The sequence below is a fragment of the Ranitomeya imitator genome, chromosome 4 (genome assembly GCF_032444005.1).
Source record: "Ranitomeya imitator isolate aRanImi1 chromosome 4, aRanImi1.pri, whole genome shotgun sequence".
Taxonomy (NCBI): domain Eukaryota; kingdom Metazoa; phylum Chordata; class Amphibia; order Anura; family Dendrobatidae; genus Ranitomeya; species Ranitomeya imitator.
This window is the reverse complement of record NC_091285.1, coordinates 530284684-530307227: the sequence shown is the minus strand read 5'-3', so window position 1 is coordinate 530307227 and position 22544 is coordinate 530284684. Positions and strand designations below refer to the sequence as shown.

At 43.5% G+C, this 22544-nt stretch overlaps 1 protein-coding gene across 4 annotated transcripts in view; it reads left to right on the top strand.

Annotated features, from left to right (window-relative positions):
* Positions 1-22544, top strand: part of ZNF710 (zinc finger protein 710) — a 110860-nt gene that overhangs the window by 82213 nt on the left and 6103 nt on the right. For all 4 annotated transcript variants that reach the window (XM_069766184.1, XM_069766185.1, XM_069766182.1 and 1 more), the window contains one exon: positions 20362-21846. In XM_069766184.1, the coding sequence (XP_069622285.1) occupies positions 20380-21846 (1467 nt within the window). In that variant the 5' untranslated portion in view covers positions 20362-20379. The remainder of the gene's footprint in view (positions 1-20361; positions 21847-22544) is intronic.

Sequence of the window (22544 nt, the reverse complement as noted above, 5' to 3'; positions counted from 1 at the left end):
CGCCGGCCGTAAAGTGAAAGCACAGCACAGCGGTGACGTCACAGCTGTGCTCTGCTTTCACTTTACGGCCGGCAGTCAGTGAGTGCGGGAAGCAGACGGCAAGGGACCTGACGGACACCGGAATGTAAGTATGTAGTGTTTTTTTTTTTACATTTACGCTGGTAACCAGGGTAAACATCGGGTTACTAAGCGCGGCCCTGCGCTTAGTAACCCGATGTTTACCCTGGTTACAAGCGAACGCATCGCTAGATCGGTGTCACACACACAGATCTAGCGATGACAGCGGGAGATCCAGCGACGAAAGAATGTTCCAAACGATCTGCTACGACGTACGATTCTCAGCAGGATCCCTGATCGCTGCTGCGTGTCAGACACAGCGATGTCGTATGGATATCGCTGGAACGTCACGAATCGTACCATCGCAGCGACAAAAGTGCCTCTGTGTGACGGTACCCATACATCAGAAATATACCAGAAATCAGTCAGACGGTAAGACTAATCACTGTCTTCTAATTTTACTTACCTTTTCTTCTCTTACCCTGCTCTTTAACCATGCTCACTTTTGCCCTCACCATTTTTGTTCCACTAATCCCTCACTCTCCTTCGCTATCCCCAAACCCCTGCACCCTCGAGCCAAATAACTATCTCCCCCTCGCTCCTACCCCCCACCTCCCTTCATCTGCAGACCTGCTCCTTAACCTCAGACCTCTCCAACTAAAATATAATATAAGCCGATCACTCTTCTTCACCAACCTGGTTTCCCTTTCTCTGCTTCTTCTCACTACTGGCGACATATCCCCCAATCCTTGCCCCCCCCCCCCGCCTCATACATCCCATTAATCCTCACCCCTATACTTCTCACACTAAGCGAAACTACCACAATCCCTCACACTTAACATCTGTGCCACTGACCCCCACCCCCCCTGGTTCCTCTCCCTGGAGCACTTTGGAATGCCCAATCCATCTGCAACAAGTTCCACGTGATCCATGATCTCTTTAGTTCCTGCAACCTTTCCTTCCTGGCCCTCACTGAGACCTGGCTGATGCCCCCCGAGACGGCCTTCCCTGCTGCACTGAGGTACCGTGGCCTCCACTTTACCCACACTCCTCGCTCTGGCAACAGATATGGTGGAGGAGTGGGTTTCTTTCTAAAAACTGCTCTTCCAACCCCCACCCTCCCTTATTCTCCCTTCTTTCGAGGTTCACTTTGTCCATATCTACTCTACCTCTAAGCTCCAAATGGCTGTCATATACTGACCACCAGGCTCAGCCACTGCCTTCATTGACCAATTCTCCAGCTGGCTTCTTCACTTTCTGCTGACATCCCCACCATCATCATGGGCGACTTTAATATCCCTACTGACACCCTCCAGCCAGCAGCCTCCAAACTCCTATCCCTTACCTCATCCTTTGGACTTACTCAGTGGTCCTCCACAGCCACCCACACAGACAGACATACACTAGACCTCATCTTCACCCGCCTATGTTCCCTATCTAATCTCACAACCTCTCCCTTCCCCCTATCTGACCACCATCTACTCACTTTCTCATCCTTGTCCTCCTCACCCGCCCCCCATGTCCAGCCACTAGCACATCCTCGCAGAAACCTCGCACACCTAGACATTCACAGACTCTCTTCTACCTCTGTCCTCCATAACCTCACTCCATGACACAGCGCCACCGCTTTCTATAACGCTACCCTCACATCAGCCATAGACTCAGTCGCCCTTCTCTTGCATGGCAAAGTGTGCCAAAAAAACAATAGGCAACCCTGGCACAACAATCTCACTAAAAAACTTTGACAAGCATCCAGAGTAGCGGAGCGGCGTTGGAAGAAAACACGCCTGCCAGATGACTTCACCTCTTTCAAACAAGTTACATTTGCCTTCAAATTAGTCCTCACCTCTGCTAAACAGACCTATTTCACAATCCTTATATCTTCATTATCTTACAACCCAAAACAACTGTTCAGCACATTCAACTCTCTCCTCTGCCCACCACTGCCTCCTCCAACTCCCCTAATCTCTGCTGAGGACTTTGCCACCTACTTCAAAAATAAGATCGACCAAACAAGGCAATCCTTTACTGTTCCACCACCCCAACCACTCCATATACGAGACCCGTGCCCTTCCCAAATAACCTCCTTCTCCAACATCACTGAAAGAGAGCTTACCTCCTTTCCAAATCACACCTCACCACCTGTGCACTTGACCCCATCCCTTCCCACCTGCTCCCCAACCTCTCTAACACACTCATTCCAGGCCGAACCCATCTTTTCAACCTATCGCTATTTTCTGGTTCCTTCCCCTCTGCCTTCAACATGCTACCATCACACCCATTCCCAAAAAACCTAACCTCGACCCAACTGCTATGCCCAGCTATCGCCCCATATCACTGCTCCCATTTGCTTCCAAACTCCTTTAGCAGCATGTCCATAATTTGACCAAAATTACTAATGACTTACAGCCAAAGCTAACAGACAGTTCTCCATCCTCCTCCTTCTCGACCTGTCCTCTGCCTTCGACACAGTCGACCACTGCCTACTGCTACAGATTCATTCTTACCTTGGTATCAAAGGCCTTGCCCTGTCCTGGATTGCCTCATACCTTTTGGACAGCACATTTAGCGTTTCCCACTCCCACACTACTTCCTCATCCCGCCCTCTCTTTGTTGGAGTCCTGCAAGGTTCTGTCCTGGGGCCCCTACTCTTTTCCATCTATACCCTTGGCCTAGGACAACTCATAGAGTCCCATGGCTTACTGTACCACCTGTATGCGGATGACACTCAGATCTACCTCTCTGGCCCAGATGTCACCTCTCTGCTGTCCAGAATCCCGGAGTGTCTATCAGCCATATCCTCCTTCTTCACCTCTCGCTTCCTAAAGCTCAATGTAGACAAAACCAAACTCGTTATCTTTCCTCCATCTCACGTACCTTCCCTACCCGATCTATCTATTACGGTAAAAGGCATCACGCTCTCTCCCGCACCTGAAATACGCTGCCTCGGAGTAACTCTCGACTCTGCCCTGTCCTTCAAACCGCATGTCTAAACTCTTGCCACCTCCTGTCGCCTCCAACTCAAAAATATTTCGAGAATCTGTCCCTTCCTCAGCTCTCAATCTACTATGTGCATGCCCTCATCATCTCCCGCCTTGATTACTGCAACACCCTCCTCTGTGGTCTCCACGATAACTCTCTTGCACCACTCCAGTCTGTCCTCAACTCTGCTGCCCGCCTAGTCCACCTCTCTCCTCGCTACTCCTGTTTCTCCCCTCTGCAAATCCCTCCACTGGCTCCCAATTCCCCAACAAATCCAGTTTAAACTACTAACACTGACCTGCAAAGCCATCCACAACCTGTACATTCCCTATATCTCTGAACTAATCTCCCAATCTCTTCCCTCATGTAATCTTCGATCCTCCCAAGACCTCCTACTGTTCTCCAGACTTATTCGTTCCTCACACAACCGCCTCCAAGATTTCTCCCGAATATCCCCCATCCTCTGGAATTACACGCATCAACACGTCCGATTATCCACCACACTCGGATCCTTCAGACGGAACCTGAAAACACACTTCAGGAAAGCTTACAACCTGCAATAACCATTCTGCCGCCTCCCAACCACCAGAGCTGCTGCTCCTTCTGTCTCTTCCCCATTATCTCATAGAATGTAAGTCCGGAAGGACATGATCCTCTCCCCTCTGTACCAGTCTGTCAACGAAAATTTGTTTACTGTAAATGATATCTATAACTTTATATGTAATCCCTTCTCATGTACAGCACCATGGAATTAATGGTGCTATATAAATAAATAATAATATGTCTCCTATCTCACCTTCTGTAGTTGCACCAGTGTACTAGGCTATGTGTAGTAGGTGACATGCACACGTCTCCTGCACTTGGACCTAGCTCAAGTTGCATGACAGATCTGTAAACCGATTAAACTTTTATTAAGTCTCTGGATCAGCCATCTTCTCTCTGTGGTGCACTTTACAAAAGTTAAATGTTAACCACTTACTTAGCCTTTCCTGACTACTGTGTCAAAACATATTCATTGTGATGAATAATGTATAGGATTTATTTTATTTCCAGTGCATACTGTACATATACAGTATATATCTGGATGACAAAATGCTCTCTTTTATAAATTATAATCTATTTCCCTACAATTATATTTCTGTTTGTGTAATTATTCACACCTTAGCACTGTTGGACCAGAGCCACCAGCCCTCCTCTAACACCCTGAATGACAGTGGTGGATCCAGCATATACTCGCCAATGCTTAGCAAACAACCTAACAAAAAATATTTTTTAGGATTCCCTTATATTTGCAAAAATTGTTTACCTTGATTGTTTGGGTACAATAATGAGTTATGTTGCTCCTTTTTTCTGATGCAGATCAATATCCTGTAACATTGCAGCTCTGGTATGATGCTATATAAAAGCAAGACTGAGGGACAACTGGCAGAGTTGTGTCTTGAAACTGGTGGTCTATGAATATACGATTTTTTCATTGGATGTGTCTGATATAGCATCTTGGTTTAATTTACTTAAATGATTATGGTCATTTCAACACTTTATATAAATCAGTAGTGCAAGTGAATATAATAATTTATATATGTTATCAGAGAAAATAAGTTTCTCCACTTATGAGCAACTTCTCACCTTGCATCCTGAACTCCTCATTCTCCGTGAAATATAACTCAAATTCATCTTGCTCAAGACAACACCAGCTAACTGAGCGAGGAGGTTGTAGAGCCTATTAAAATCTATGGAGAGGTCAAAGTGAGACACAGGCACAGAAAAGCTGGATTCACTGCAACATTGCTCAGTACAAGATATAATGTTAAAAAAAATAAAAAATCGCAATATTCTCACCTATCAGCGTCCCGCGCAGCGTTACGATTGCTCCCGGCAGCTAGCGTTCCTAGTAATATATTGCGAAATCTCGCGAGAAGTTGCAATGTAATACTAGGAACGCTTGCTGCCGGGAGCATCGCTGAGTGGGAACACCGGTAGGTGAGAATACTGCGATTTTTTTATTTTTTTTTAACCTGGTTTGTGTTGTGTATGCGTTTTCGCAGCGGAAAACTGCTGCGAAGATGCATACACAACAGGTGCACATAGCCTCGACGGGTTTGTCAGAAAGACGGACCCAGTGCACCCGTTTTTTACAATCTGCACAGGATCTGTCTTTTCAACATTTTGAGGGATACTGTGCATATTGTAAAAACGGAAGTGTGAAAGAAGCCTTAAAACAGCACTCCAGCGTTTTTTTCACCGCTTGAGTGGTGCTTTAAACCTAAGTCCTCTGCTCCCGGTCATATACTCGCGCTCCAGCCTCTTACCTGTTTTTCGGTGCCACTCCGTTCCCACGGATCCATCTTGTGAGCACAGGTTCTGACTGGCCGGAACTCAAAAGCTATGCCACAAGCTCTCAATGCAAGTTTATGAGAGCAAGAATTATGGTGTCATAGGCTTACATTGATTAGTGACCTCCAACTCGCTCCATGAAACACTAGAGCAGCCGGCAGGTCGAAACCTGCCCGAGACCGACCATACAAGGGGAATACACTGGGATGTGAGTATGAGGGTAGGGGCAAGGGGGCTTAGCTTTGAAGCACCACTCCAGCAGTAAAATGAAGGAAAAAAAATTCTGAAGTGGTGCTGTGAAAAAAAACACAAAGAAAACAATGCAATGTATGATTTAGACTTCAGAAATCTCATTCATTTTGCTGTTGCTGTAAAACTCTGCATTTCTTCTGTACAAAAAAAGGCCCAGAAAATGCATAAAAAAAACACAATGTTTGAGCAAAGCCCTTATTCACTACTTGTTCATTAAATTAAATGAGGATGTGATGCAAAAACCAGACATATTCCATGGATAGGAATGGTGCTATTTCTGAAAGCACAACTGCACAATGCATCCATTTTTTTCCAGTCTAGAAAACACCTTTCAGGTTTCAGCAAATAAAGCTTATTCATTGTCATACAAAACATTCATCAGTTCGCTGTCCGCATTGGTTACTTATGCTTGTCATTATATGGGATCCTGATTGAATCTGCCCTGGTCTTGTGATGCTCACACAGATATGCAGCTAGTTCCAGGTCAGTGTGTTAGAGCTCTGCTAAATCTCCGCACAAAGATTAATGCAAAGTACAAAGTATCTATGATCTTCATTTTCCTGCAAACAGAATTATAGGAATGATTGTCACCTTCCCACCCATGTTGCCTGCAGCCCAGAGCAGACAGACTCAGCAAAGAGGTTAATATGGTTACATGAGGAGGGGGTTACCTGGTCTTTACCATTAGTCATACATCCATCATGTCAGCCTAAATGTAAGTTATTAGAACAAATATTTTCAAAGAGAACATAATAATTTTGCAACTAGGGTCAGTGTTCCTCATATGGGGGACCTCATTAGTATTGGCGCCAATTTAATATCTTACTGACATCTAAAGCCCATTACTGGACCCTTGGAATTAACAGTTATCCAGGGATAATGTCTGGAACGCTGTGTCTTTTCCTTACAGATCCCTTTTCCATTACACCAGCCGCCTTCTTTAGGAGTCCAATAGGTTATTCAGTGTTTTCTTACAATTAAAGCAGCTGTTAATATTTGTGTCCTGACTCATTGAAAATTAATATGAGCTAGAATTACTGTGCGGAGGACTATGTATTTCCCCATCTGTCGTGTTCTTTGAGAAAGATCAAAAGCCGTGCTCTTCTTCAGCTCTTCCTGTCCTGTAGATATTTGCTCTACTGCAGCTCTTCCAGTCCTGTAGATAGGTGCTCTACTGCAGCTCTTCCAGTCCTGTAGATAGGTGCTCTACTGCAGCTCTTCCAGTCCTTTAGATAGGTGCTCTACTGCAGCTCTTCCTGTCCTTTAGATAGGTGCTCTACTGCAGCTCTTCCAGTCCTTTAGATAGGTGCTCTACTGCAGCTCTTCCAGTCCTTTAGATAGGTGCTCTACTGCAGCTCTTCCTGTCGATAGGTGCTCTACTGCAGCTCTTCCAGTCCTTTAGATAGGTGCTCTACTGCAGCTCTTCCTGTCCTTTAGATAGGTGCTCTACTGCAGCTCTTCCAGTCCTTTAGATAGGTGCTCTACTGCAGCTCTTCCAGTCCTGTAGATAGGTGCTCTACTGCAGCTCTTCCAGTCCTTTAGATAGGTGCTCTACTGCAGCTCTTCCTGTCCTTTAGATAGGTGCTCTACTGCAGCTCTTCCAGTCCTTTAGATAGGTGCTCTACTGCAGCTCTTCCAGTCCTTTAGATAGGTGCTCTACTGCAGCTCTTCCTGTCGATAGGTGCTCTACTGCAGCTCTTCCAGTCCTTTAGATAGGTGCTCTACTGCAGCTCTTCCTGTCCTTTAGATAGGTGCTCTACTGCAGCTCTTCCAGTCCTTTAGATAGGTGCTCTACTGCAGCTCTTCCAGTCCTGTAGATAGGTGCTCTACTGCAGCTCTTCCAGTCCTTTAGATAGGTGCTCTACTGCAGCTCTTCCTGTCCTTTAGATAGGTGCTCTACTGCAGCTCTTCCAGTCCTTTAGATAGGTGCTCTACTGCAGCTCTTCCAGTCCTTTAGATAGGTGCTCTACTGCAGCTCTTCCTGTCGATAGGTGCTCTACTGCAGCTCTTCCAGTCCTTTAGATAGGTGCTCTACTGCAGCTCTTCCTGTCCTTTAGATAGGTGCTCTACTGCAGCTCTTCCAGTCCTTTAGATAGGTGTGCTACTGCAGCTCTTCCAGTCCTTTAGATAGGTGCTCTACTGCAGTTCTTCCAGTCCTTTAGATAGGTGCTCTACTGCAGTTCTTCCAGTCCTTTAGATAGGTGCTCTACTGCAGCTCTTCCAGTCCTTTAGATAGGTGCTCTACTGCAGTTCTTCCAGTCCTTTAGATAGGTGCTCTTCTGCAGTTCTTCCAGTCCTTTAGATAGGTGCTCTACTGCAGTTCTTCCAGTCCTTTAGATAGGTGCTCTTCTGCAGCTCTTCCTGTCCTTTAGATAGGTGCTCTACTGCACTTCTTCCTGTCCTTTAGATAGGTGCTCTTCTGCAGCTCTTCCTGTCCTTTAGATAGGTGCTCTACTGCACTTCTTCCTGTCCTTTAGATAGGTGCTCTACTGCAGCTCTTCCAGTCTTTTAACCCCTTCATGACCTTGGGATTTTTCATTTTTCCGTGTTCGTTTTTCACTCCCCTCCTTCCCAGAGCCATAACTTTTTTATTTTTCCGTCAATTTGGCCATGTGAGGGCTTATTTTTTGCGGGACGAGTTGTACTTTTGAACGACATCAGTGGTTTTAGCATGTACTAGAAAACGGGAAAAAAATTCCAAGTGCGGTGAAATTGCAAAAAAAGTGCAATCCCACACTTGTTTTTTGTTTGGCTTTTTTGCTAGGTTTATTAAATGCTAAAACTGACCTGCCATTATGATTCTCCAGGTCAGTACAAGTTCATAGACACCTAATATGACTAGGTTATTTTTTATCTAAGTGGTGAAAAAAAATTCCAAACTTTGCTAAAAAAAATAAAATTGCGCCATTTTCCGATACTCGTAGCGTCTCCATTTTTCGTGATCTGGGGTCGGTTGAGGGCTTATTTTTTGCGTGCCGAGATGACGTTTTTAATGATAGCATTTTGGTGCAGATACGTTCTTTTGATCGCCCGTTATTGCGTTTTAATGCAACGTCGTGGCGACCAAAAAACGTAATTCTGGCGTTTTGAATTTTTTTCTCGCTACGCTGTTTAGCGATCAGGTTAATGCTTTTTTTTAACTGATAGATCGGGCGATTCTGAGCGCGGCGATACCAAATATGTGTAGATTTGATTTTTTTTTTTATTGATTTATTTTGATTGGGGCGAAAGGGGGGTGATTTAAACTTTTATATTTTTTTTATTTTTTTCACATTTTTTTTAAACTTTTTTTTTTTTTACTGTTGCCATGCTTCAATAGCCTCCATGGGAGGCTAGAAGCAGGCACAACTCGATCGCCTCTGCTACATAGCAGCGATCTGCTGATCGCTGCTATGTAGCAGAAATGGAGGTGTGCTGTGAGCGCCGACCACAGGGTGGCGCTCACAGCCACCGGTGATCAGTAACCATAGAGGTCTCTAGGACCTCTATGGTTACCATCCTGACGCATCGCCGACCCCCGATCATGTGACGGGGTCGGCGATGACGTCATTTCCGGCCGGAAGCGGTAGTTAAATGCCGCTGTCTGCGTTTGACAGCGGCATTTAACTAGTTAATAGGTGCGGGCAGATCGCGATTCTGCCAGCGCTTATTACGGGCACATGTCAGCTGTTCAAAACAGCTGACATGTCCCGGCTTTGATGCGGGCTCACCGCGGAACCCTGCATCAAAGCAGGGGATCTGACCTCGGACGTACTATCCTGTCCGAGGTCAGAAAGGGGTTAAATAGGTGCTCTACTGCAGCTCTTCCAGTCCTGTAGATAGGTGCTCTACTGCAGCTCTTCCAGTCGCATAAATAGATAGATGCTCTAGTGCAGTTCTTCCAGTATGATAGATAGTGGCTTATCTGCAGTTCTTCCAGTCCTGTAGATAGGGGCTCTACTGTAGTTTGTTCTGGTCTGCAGATAGTTCTCCACTGCAGTTCTTCCTGGCCTGTATATGCTTGCTCTGCTCTAGTTCTTTTTGGCCTGTAGATAGTTCTCTACTGCAGTTATTTCTGGCCTGTATATGGTTGCTCTGCTCTAGTTTTTCCTGGCCTCAGGTAGGTGTTCTACTGTAGTTATTCCTGGTTTGTAGACAGGTAACATACTAACATAATTGTTAAGGTTGAAGGAAGACTTTAAGTCCATCTAGTTCAACCCATAGCCTAACCTAACATGCCCTAACATGTTGATCCAGAGGAAGGCAAAAAAAAAACGTGGCAAATAATAATAAGCTGTAATGTGTAATGCTTAATAAAATTTGTACTTTTTAACTACTATTCTGGCCTTGATTAAAAGCGTTCTTCTTTGGTGGTTGCTAAAGTTGTAGTCATTTAAGTATGACTTATCCTTCCCCTTGTATCTCTCTAAAGAGTTCATCAAGTAGTTCATAAGATTGTCCATCTAACAGAATAAGGGATAGAGGGAATAGCTGCGCACACTGCAGAGCCCTGCACACAGAGTAACGCATCCTAATGATCTCTAGTGTCATCTGTATGAGGAATACATAGTAACATAGTTATTATTATTTTTTTTATTATTAAGGTTGAAGGAAGACTTTAAGTCCATCTAGTTCAACCCATGGCCTAACCTAACATGCCCTAACATGTTGATCCAGAGGAAGGCAAAAAAAAACCATGTGGCAAATAGTAAGCTCCACATTGGGGAAAAAAATTCCTTCCCGACACCACATACGGCAATCAGACTAGTTCCCTGGATCAACGCCCTATCAAGGAATCTAGTGTATATACCCTGCAACATTATACTTTTCAAGAAAGGTATCCAATCCCCTCTTAAATTTAAGTAATGAATCACTCAATACAACATCATATGGCAGAGAGTTCCATAGTCTCACAACCTTCTTTCCTCCAGACGTAGAGGATGCCCCCTTGTCCCTGTCTCAGGTCTATGATTATAAAGATCATCAGAAAGGTCTTTGTACTGTCCCCTCATATATTTATACATTAAAATAAGATCACCCCTTAGTCTTCGTTTTTCCAAACTAAATAGCCCCACGTATAATAACCTATCTTGGTATTGCAGACCCCCCAGTCCTCTAATAACCTTGGTCGCTCTTCTCTGCACCCGCTCTAGTTCAGCTATGTCTTTCTTATACACCGGAGACCAGAACTGTACACAGTATTCTAAGTGTGGTCGAACTAGTGACTTGTATAGAGGTAAAATTATGTTCTCCTCATGAGCATCTATGCCTCATTAATGCATCCCATTATTTTATTTGCCTTTGTAGCAGCTCCCTGACACTGGCCACTGAACATGAGTTTGTCATCCACCCATACACCCAGGTCTTTTTCATTGACGGTTTTGCCCAGAGTTTTAGAATTAATCGCATAGTTATACATCTTATTACTTCTACCCAAGTGCATGACCTTACATTTATCCCCATAAAAGCTCATTTGCCATTTATCAGCCCAAGCTTCTAGTTTATATAAATCATCCTGTAATATAAAATTGTCCTCCTCTGTATTGATTACCCTGCTGTGAAGAGCAGAACAAAAATGATTACCTCAATGAACAAAAAAAAAAAAAAAAAAGAATTTGTGATAAACATTGACCTGTCCATTCAAGGACATTTTAGCTATAGTATGAAATCCTGTTTTTCTTGTCTGTGGAATTGCCTTTGTACTGTTTGTTGTGAAACTGCTGCCCACGAAACTGTTTTCTTTTCTTTTCTTTCTTTCCTGTTTTGTCTCTTTGTTTAAACATGCAAAACTTGTATAACCACTAAACCTACTGAAACAACTATATAAAGAAGGGATAGCACCTTGAAGGGGGGCGTGCTTCAGAGACTTCCCAGTGATACACTATACAAGACGTGTCTTGTGTATTATTTCTGGTGATTCCCCACTTCCAAAGGCTGCTCCGACTGAGTGTGATCCCGACATTTCCTGGCGCCCGAACAGGGACCCGAGGTCTGTGTATTCCTTCAAGAACACCGGCAGAATACGAACGAAAAGAGAATCTGGGATAATAGACGGCAGATGAACAAAAACCTGGCCAGGTAAGAGACACTGTTAGATCTCTTATATCTGCCCTGCACTGTCCGTAAGATTTTCTGTGTCGTGTTCTTTAGCGGGTAGTTCTAGTAGAGGAGGATACCTATAGCTCGGGTTCTTGAACTATTTAGGAATTGATCACCTCACAGAGTACGGCATTGAATGAGAGTGAATGTGAATAGAAGGTGTGTGGAAGTTGGGAATAGCCCTATAAGCCGCCCAGGGGGTTGAAACAGAAGAAGTGACTGTCCCACTGGGCAACGTGGTTGCGTCCTTTCGGGGAGACCTCCGCGCCTATGTTCAATCTCTGATCCTGTCTTTGACAAAAACCTGGTGACGGATAAGTGTATGATAGTATGAGCCCAGGACAGATAAATTAGCCTGGGACAAGAATACGTTGTATGTGATAGTATAAGCCCAGGACAGATAAATTAGCCTGGGACAAGATACGTTGTATGTTCTTTTTCTTTTTCTGTCTGGTTGCATTTGTGTTGTTTGCTATAGGTGTAGGAATCAGGATTTTCTTACATCAACACAGTTTAAACATCCTAGCTCCTTAGGAAGAAGGTAACGAGGTATTCTCATACCCAAACGCCACCTAGGGCAAGAAAAAGACATCCTAGCTCCTTAGGAAGAAGGTAACGAGGTATTCTCATACCCAAACGCCACCTAGGGCAAGAAAGCTCAGGATAAGAAAATGGGGAATAAGCAAACAAAGTCGGAACCAGAAGAATTAGATATCTATACTATCATAAAGGAGAGAAGTGGTGAAGATGCCACTAAGGGGCTGAAAAAGATTTTTAGTAAGTTTGGAGTTACTAGGGCAGAAGCTTTTAGTAGAAAACTATGGGAAGGAATTCAGGAAAGGAAAAAAGGCATAATCAGAGACAAGAAATGGATAGATCAGATCCAAGCATTGATTGATGTCTCTAGGGTAGCAGAAAATGAGGGATGGACATATAATCAACAGAGTAAAAAGTGGTGTATTAGACCCACAGGCTGTGGAGAAAAACAAAATGTGGAATCTAAAAATACCCCACCCCCATACCTTAACCCACATGCCCCATCTTTTCTCCAAACACCACCTCAAAGTTTAGCCGGACCAGGAGGATGGGTATGTCCGCACTGTGGACAACAAAATCCAGACTGGAGAAATGATTGCCTAGCCTGTGGTACACCTAGACATGGCGCTGTACTTGCCCCTGTTAGGGTAGTACCAAGACCCTTTAGGGAACCTGGTGCTGACGGAGTAATGGGAACTAGATATCACCAAACTCGACAATATTTCCCTTGGTCCCCCGCTGAAGGCATGTCTCTCTTGCATAACGCACCAGATCCCACCCAGTGTCCAGTTAGATTTGCACAATATATACAGCAAATTATGCAGACTCACGCTGGAGTTTGGGCAGATGGAGAAGAATTATGTAGAATGAAAATGACTCCTGGACTCTTCCAGGAGCTATTAGCAAATCTACAGGTACATAGGCCCCAAGCAGGAGATGGTGCCTTACAAACGATAGAATCAGGTACACAATTTGTAGATCACTTAATGGTTTTCATGAGGGAGAGACAGAGGCAGAGAGGAACAACGGGAGTGGTGGCTCAGAAATCTGGACAATCAGTAGACGAATATTATCTAAGTGTAGAAAATAATTTCAGAGATGAAGGCATGGATCTAACCGCTCCAGGAATGATGAGGTTAGTTACAAAAACCTTTATAGATGGATTGTCTCCAAAAGTGAAGGAAAAGCTTAAGGCCGCAACCCCTGATTGGAGAACCTTGGAAGACCCACACCTGGCTAGACAGAAAGCTGTAGGGATAGAAATGGACTTAAGAGAAAATTCTAAGCCAGTAAGAATTGCACAGGCTAATACTGGCTCTGCTAATCAAAAGTTTACTTGTCATTACTGTAAGAAGCCAGGACATTTCCAAAGGGAATGTAGGAAGAGAAAAGCAGATATAGATTCAGGAACCTTTGTACCCAAAAATAGGATAAATAACCCAGTGCCTGATCAAACAGACAGCTCAGAATGACTGAAAGTTATGCAGGTCTCTCTTCCTTCTAGAAGACCAATAATACAAGTTGAAGTTGAGGGTAAAAATGTACCTTTTCTGATAGATACGGGAGCAACATCCTCCATTTTAAATCAGGACTTTTTACCATATCCTGACAATATATCCTCAAAGGTTACATATGCAGAAGGGTATGATGGTAAAATTCAGGCGTTGCCCTTTACAAAACCTTTAAATGTGAGCTTTGGCCCTAAAACTTTTGTATCCAAATTTTTATTTGCTAAAGGTGCACCTACCTGCTTGTTGGGTACTGATGTCTTAAGTAAAATGCATGCAAACATCCATTTTAAAGAAGATGGCACAGTTATGCTGACCATCCCTGAAGATGCAGAAACTCTGGAACCATATGTTAGAATACAGGCAATGGAGGATTTTCCCGAAATTTACACTCAACAAGCAAAAATTGACTTGTCTCGGGTTCCTGACAGCCTATGGGCAAAAGGAGACACTGATGTAGGATTTTTATCAGTAGCTCCTATACTGTTAGAAACTGCCCCGGGAACCATATTACCTCAGCTTAGGCAATACCCCATCAGCGCCCAGCAAGAACAGGCGATTTCTCAACAAATTCAGGATTATGTGTTACAAGGTGTTTTGGTAGAAATCAGGTCGACCGCCAATACACCCTTATATCCTGTTAAAAAGAAAGTGTCCTCCAAAGAAACTATGGTGAAATATCGCATGGTGCACGACTTACGGGAAATCAATAAGGTTTTGGCACCGGTCACCCCTGTGGTACCGAATCCTCATACCTTACTGTCTCAAATTCCCAGCACTGCTGCATATTTTACGGTAATTGACTTATCAAACGCATTTTTTTCTGTGCCACTACATAAGAACTGTTGGCATTTGTTTGCCTTTACATTCAAGGGTAAACAATTAGCATGGACAAGATTGCCACAAGGTATGGTACACTCACCAACTTTGTACTCTGAAGCAATGCAGACCGTGCTAAAAAATTTCATCCCAGAACCAGGAGTAGTCATTCTACAGTATGTAGATGACTTACTTATTTGTTGCCCTGATGAGCAGACAGCAGTTACCTCAACTGTTAATTTCTTAATTTTCCTAGCGCAAGAAGGCTGTAAAGTAAATAGACAGAAACTCCAGGCTTGTCAACAAACAGTCGTGTTTTTAGGTCACTGCATATCACAGGGCATCAGACACCTCACACCTCAACGTACGGAAGCCATACGTAACATGCTTGAACCCAGGAATCACAAACAGCTGCGTGCTTTCCTAGGTATTGTTTCACACTGTAGACAGTGGATCATACATGCAAGTCAACTCATGCAGCCTTTATATGACTGTATTGCCAACACACCATATTCACTCAGTGAAGAGGCTAAACAGTCATTTTCCTCTTTGAAAACAGCACTGGTATCAGCTCCGGCTTTGGGACTCCCAGACTACACTAAACCTTTTCAATTGATGGCAGCTGAGATATCCTCACATGCTACAGGGGTGCTCACACAAAAACATGGAAACAAACAGAGACCTGTGGCATACATATCAGCTCATCTGGACCCTGTAGCTAGAGCCGCACCTTCTTGTGTAAGAGTAGTAGCCGCAATTTCACTGTTATTAGATAAAGCTTCTGAGATTGTTCTTGATCACCCACTTCTAGTTCAGACCACTCATGATGTACATGGCATTCTTAACCAGGTCCAACCTAAACATATTTCAATGGCCAGACACCTCCGTCTCCAATGTTCCCTACTACTGCCGCCCAACATTTCCTTTGCCAGGATTCAGACTCTTAATCTCGCGTCTTTGCTCCCTTTAGAGTCTGAGGGGGGTACCATACCTGAGGAAACTGCAACTGCACTCTCCAACTCCTTTGACCCATCAAAGTCAATGAACCTCAACGGAGGCATGGGAAAGACTGAATTCTCTAGCCCCTTTGAACAATAGATTCGTACAACATCATAGAAAATTAGTGCATGACTTGTTAAATAATACGCAACCCCTGGCAGATTGTTGGATCTGTACCCATTCACCAGTATCAGCCACAAGTATACCTTTTCTAGCAGTTCCCGTGTCAGCTGAAGAAATATTCGCTTGGCCTAATTGTTCAGACAACCTGGCCAACAACCAACCTGGCAATACTAGACTATGGAATACTACAATCGCCATACCAATTGTGGGATGGGTAGAATTTCCTTGGTGGCAGGGCAATCTTACAGGAAAAATAGACAACTTACAATATTTAGCATTCAAGGGAGGAAAATGGGTACCTGGGAATAAGACTGGATTAACTGATTTAGGACAGGTCCCCACTGAAAATCTACAGCTCAGTTTCAGTACAACCACCCCTTCCTCTGATGCTTTCAAACCTACAGTATTGGAAAGATATATACATAATAGAAAATGGGAACATTCTGAGTTGTTCCCCCAAGGTGATGCAAACAGTTGTACAAGTAAGCCGGGGAACCTGGTTTGTAATGAATCCAATGAGTATGTCAACGAAATGCATGTATGTGGGAATCCCGCAGCCGGGTACTGTAGCCCCTTGGGACAAAAACCCTCTTGGTGTATGCTTCAGAATGTATCTAGTTTTGTGGATTTGGCTCACAGATTGGTATTGCAGCACTCAGCTTTGTGGGATCTGCCTGAGGGTACATTTTGGATATGCGGAGAAGGAGCATATAAATGGCTTCCCGTAGGTATAAAGGGTACTTGTACATTAGGACGCCTAACCCCGGCTACTTTCATAATTTCAAATAAACAAGTGAATATGCAAGCCGTGCCCAAGCACACACTGTATAAAAGAGCTGCAGATAACTCACCACGTCCCTCGGGGAGGCCGCATATAGTACAAATGGGAATTCCCAACAAAATTGCTAGTACCATTTTTATTTATCCTATGTTAACACAGATGTGGGATAAATTAGTTAGAGCCACGGATTATCTAGATGATCAGATTTGGGATATATTGGACATATTAAATACTAGTATAGCTGTACAGAATCAGCTTATAATAGTCACTAACCAACATACCCTGGTATTGGATTACCTAACTGCCTCACAAGGGGGTATGTGTCAAATCATCGGACCCACCTGCTGTCATTATATAGACCCGAATAGTACTATGAGTATGAGATTTAAATTAAAAGACGTACAACGACTCAGGGATCAGTATGACAAAGACAATGACCAAAATAAGGATAGCTGGTGGTCAGATACCTTTTCTTTTCTTAACCCGGCCAATTGGTTCAGAGGGATCGGTGGGTGGGTTACCGGGATTATGCAAAGCCTAATACATACAGTTATGGTTATTGTAATTATATATGTATTATTCAAGGTTGTACTCAAGGGTATCTCGGTATGCACAAATAAATTTTGTGTAATGGATGCGAGAATATAAAGTTTTTTTTTTTGTAATATCACAAAAAGAATGACTAAAATGATCGACAAGGTTTTGAATGGAATATGTCAAAGGGGGGATTGTGAAGAGCAGAACAAAAATGATTACCTCAATGAACAAAAAAAAAAAAAAAAAAAGAATTTGTGATAAACATTGACCTGTCCATTCAAGGACATTTTAGCTATAGTATGAAATCCTGTTTTTCTTGTCTGTGGAATTGCCTTTGTACTGTTTGTTGTGAAACTGCCGCCCACGAAACTGTTTTCTTTTCTTTTCTTTCTGTCCTGTTTTGTCTCTTTGTTTAAACATGCAAAACTTGTATAACCACTAAACCTACTGAAACAACTATATAAAGAAGGGATAGCACCTTGAAGGGGGGCGTGCTTCAGAGACTTCCCAGTGATACACTATACAAGACGTGTCTTGTGTATTATTTCTGGTGATTCCCCACTTCCAAAGGCTGCTCCGACTGAGTGTGATCCCGACACTGCAGAGTTTAGTGTCATCTGCAAATATTGAAATTCTGCTCTGAATGCCCCCTACAAGGTCATTAATAAATATGTTAAAAAGAAGAGGGCCCAATACTGACCCCTGTGGTACCCCACTGCTAACCGCGACCCAGTCCGAATGTGCTCCATTAATAACCACCCTTTGTTTCCTATCCCTGAGCCAGCTCTTAACCCACTTACACATATTTTCCTCTATCCCCATTATTCTCATTTTATGTATCAACCTTTTGTGTGGCACCGTATCAAAAGATTTTGAAAAGTCCATATACACTACGTCCACTGGGTTCCCTTGGTCCTGTCCAGAACTTACCTCTTCATAGAAGCTGATCAGATTAGTCTGACATGAGCGGTCCCTAGTAAACCCGTGCTGATACTGGGTCATGAGGTTATTCCTCTTCAGATACTCCAGTATAGCATCCCTTAGAATTCCCTCTAGGATTTTACCCACAGTAGAGGTTAAGCTTACTGGTCTATAATTACCGAGTTCAGTTTTTGTCCCCTTTTTGAATATTGGCACCACATTTGCTATACGCCAGTCCTGTGGTACAGACCCTGTTATTATGGAGTCTTTAAAGATTAAAAATAATGGTCTATCAATGACTGTACTTAATTCCTGCAGTACTCGGGGGTGTATCCCATCCGGGCCCGGAGATTTGTCAATTTTAGTGATGTTTAGACACCGACGTACTTCCTGCTGGGTAATGCAGGTGACATTTAATGGGGAATTTCTATCACTAGTCATTTTGTCTGCCATGGGATTTTCTTGTGTAATACTGATGAAAAAAAGTCATTTAGCATATTGGCTTTTTCCTCATCCTCATCCACCATTTCACCCAGACTATTTTTAAGGGGCCAACACTATCATTTTTTAGTTTCTTACTATTTATGTAGTTAAAGAATATTTTGGGATTATTTTTACTCTCTCTGGCAATGAGTCTCTCTGTCTCAATCTTTGCTGCCTTGATTTGCTTTTTACAGAATTTATTTAATTTTCTGTACTTATTTAATGCCTCATCACTACCTTCCTTTAATTCTCTAAGACTACGTTCACATTAGCGTTTCCCGACGCAGCGTCGGGAAACGCTGTGGCGACGCATGCGTCATGCGCCCCTATATTTAACATGGGGGACGCATGGACATGCGTTGTGCTGTGTTGTGCGACGCATGCGTTTTTTTTGCCGCAAGCATCGGGCGCAGGAAACGCAACAAGTTGCATTTTTCTTGCGTCCAAATTTCGGCAAAAAACGACGCATGCGTCGCAAAACGCAGCGTTTTTGCGTGCGTTTTTATTTGCGTTGTGCGTTGCGTCACCGACGCAGCGGCGCACAACGCAAATGTGAACGTAGCCTAAATGCTTTCTTTTTGTCACTTATTGCGCCCCTTACAGCTCTATTTAGCCATATTGGTTTCCTCCTATTTCTAGTATGTTTATTCCCATACGGTATATATTGTGCACAGGTCCTATCCAGGATGCTAATAAACGTCTCCCATTTTCTTTGTGTATTTTTGTGTCTCAGGATATCGTCCCAGTTAATTGCACCAAGATCATCTCTCATCCGTTGGAAATTTGCCCTCCTGAAGTTTAGTGTCCTTGTAACCCCTCTACTACACATCTTATTAAAGGATACATGAAAACTTATTATTTTGTGATCACTAGTCCCCAAGTGACCCCCAATTCTTATATTTGATATGCGGTCTGGCCTGTTGGTTATTATTAGGTCTATCAGTGCCCCCCTTCTTGTTGGGTCCTGAACCAGTTGTGAAAGGTAATTGTCTCTCATAGTTGTCAAAAACCGATTACCTTTGGGGAACAGAAACCTGCAGTTCCAGCAATCTATTTCAGGGTAGTTGAAGTCTCCCATTATAATGACTTCTCCTTGAGTCACAGCTTCATCTATTTGCTTTACAAGGATATTCTCCATTGCTTCCGTTATTTTTGGAGATTTATAACAAACCCCTATCAGTAATTTATTATTTTTTTCCCCTCCCCTTATCTCCACCCACAGGGATTCTACATTTTCATTAGATTCACCTATATTATCACGCCGGATGGGTTTTAAGGACGATTTTACATATAGACACACCCCTCCCCCTCGCCTATCCATTCGGTCATTTCTGAACAGACTATAACCCAGGTGCTCTACTGTAGTTCCTCCCGGTCTGTAGATGGGTAATCATCTGTAGTTCATCCTGGTCTGTAGATAGGTGCTCTACTGTACTTCCTCCTGGTCTGTAGATGGGTGTTCTACTGTAGTTCCTCCTGGTCTGTAGATAGATGCTCTACTGTAGTTCTTCATGGTCTGTAGATAGGTTCTCTACTTCAGTTCCTCCTGGTCTGTAGATAGATGATCATCAGTAGTTCCTCCTGGTTTGTAGATAGGTCTTCTACTGTAGTTCCTCCTGGTCTGTAGATAGGCGCTCTACTGTAGTTCCTCCTGGTCTGTAGATAGGTGATCATCAGTAGTTGCTCCTGGTCTGTAGATAGGTGCTTTACTTTAGTTCCTCCTGGTCTGTAGATAGCTACATTGTATTTAGTCTTCTGGGTATCTAATGTATATAATAGATATCATTTGTAGTCACTCTTGGCTAATAGAAGTCTGATAACAAAAAATATATATTATTGACCAATTCTTATCACGCTGGAGAATGAGCACTATTACATTTTACAAATATAGATAAAGATGTTAATTTTCATGGGTTAGTGTTATTTTTACATTCTGCTCTTTCTCCACAGGGAGGGCGTGCCATTCTGATGGTATGTAATATGGAACGGTTCATTGACTTTGGCACACAGACCGATGCCGTGGTGGTGTTGTCTCTAGCACAGGCTGCTGTTTTAGGCCTTGTATCAGATAACGAGCTTTTTGGAGCCACAATCAGCCCAAGTGGCATTTTTCCTGCATCCAGGAGTGACTTCTCCGATCATGGACCCATTGAGGCCGAGCAACCAGAAGGTGACAACTACCTAAACACTGGGGCAAAGGTTGCAGCTGAACCACTAGAAGATGAGGCTTTGGATTCAGAAAAGCATCCAAAACGGAAGAAACGGCTTCCAGTTAGAGTGATTCCAAAAATTAAATGTGAAAAACCTGAAGAGGAGATAGCTGCTAGTGAAATCTGCCAGGTCACAATAGGAGCCAAGAATGAAGAAGGTGAAAATGAAGAAATGGCTTCACAAAATACTCAGGAGCAGCCTAGCGATGACACTGTGCAAAACTCTTCTATGAAAATGATTGACCTCAGCACGTTCCATAGAAAGCCAAAGAGGTTTCGTCACTTTAGAGAAAGACCCCGCCATGATGTGGGAACTGAATATCGACGCGTATTACAGCACCCTGTGCAGAATTCCTACCCTTTTCCATCTATACCAATGATCCCTGGAAACTCCAGCCTGGACAGTATGCAAAGGCAGCGAAGTTTTGGGCCTAGCTTAATGCAGTCTGGTGACGCTAGAAGCCCAATAGTTGGATCAACCAAAACAGAGGAGAACGTGCAAAGCTTTATTTGGCCTGAACCCAATGAACATGAAACGGAAACAGCTGATACTATTGAACGCAACAAAAAGGCTCAGTTGGATAGACTGGATATAAATGTACAGATTGATGATTCTTACCTAGTGGAGGCTGGTGATCGTCAGAAGCGGTGGCAATGCCGGATGTGTGAGAAGTCCTATACCTCAAAATACAATCTTGTCACGCATATCCTGGGGCACAGCGGTATCAAACCCCATTCGTGCCCACACTGCAACAAACTCTTCAAACAGCCAAGTCATTTACAAACTCATCTCCTCACACACCAAGGGACACGGCCACACAAGTGTGAGGTGTGCAACAAAGCTTTTACACAGACCAGCCACCTGAAGAGACACATGCTGCTCCACACGGATATCAAACCCTACAGCTGCCGCTTTTGTGGCCGTGGCTTTGCCTACCCCAGCGAACTCAAAGCTCATGAAGTAAAGCATGAAAATGGCAGATGCCATGTCTGTGTTGAATGTGGATTGGACTTTGCTACATTAACACAATTGAAGCGACACATCTCCTCTCACCAAGGACCCACAATGTACCAGTGTATGGAGTGCAACAAGTCCTTCCACTATCGCAGTCAGCTCCAGAACCATATGCTGAAGCATCAGAACGTGCGGCCATTTGTCTGTAAGGAGTGTGGCATGGAGTTCAGCCAAATCCATCATCTCAAGCAGCATTCGCTTACACACAAGGTATTCTATTCACACTGCCATAACACTAAATATTGAAATGTATATATTTACCAGTTTTTATTGTGTTTCAGGCATCCTCACATAAGCTATACCTATGGTCACTCCTCAACATTTAATTTGCAACATCGAGTTGTAGAATTATGGACACCACAGGATGGATAGACATGTTAATGACATGCAAATGATAAAAAAGGAACAAAATGTTCAAAATATCTTGATATATTCACTATCGGGTATGAGTGCCATATGTAGAAGTACATGCACTTACACACATTGGCTGCTATCAGTGGATGTCTGAAGAATGTTCTGTCATGCTGACCGGTTTTGGAAAAATCATCAAGATCCACTGCTGGCAACCAGTGACTTCCCAGACTTGCTTGATGGGAATTAATTCCAGAGATGCTGAAGTAATAAGTAGCATGTTTAGGCCACACAGGCTGTTCACAGAAGCACAAGCAACAAGCGCTATGGTGTTGTTGGTTTAAAAACAGCTCGTTGGTGACATTTATGTTCCCTTGTGAAGGCCATATCATGGTGTTGCCCATGTGGTCTTCAGATCTATGTTCAGCTATCATTACGTCCAAGATAAAAACAGGACTCATCACTGAAGAGGATGTACCTCCATTCCATCCACTATTGCTGTTTTGCTCTGCACCATGTAGCTTTTAACATTGGTGGCATGAGATTATTGGAACACC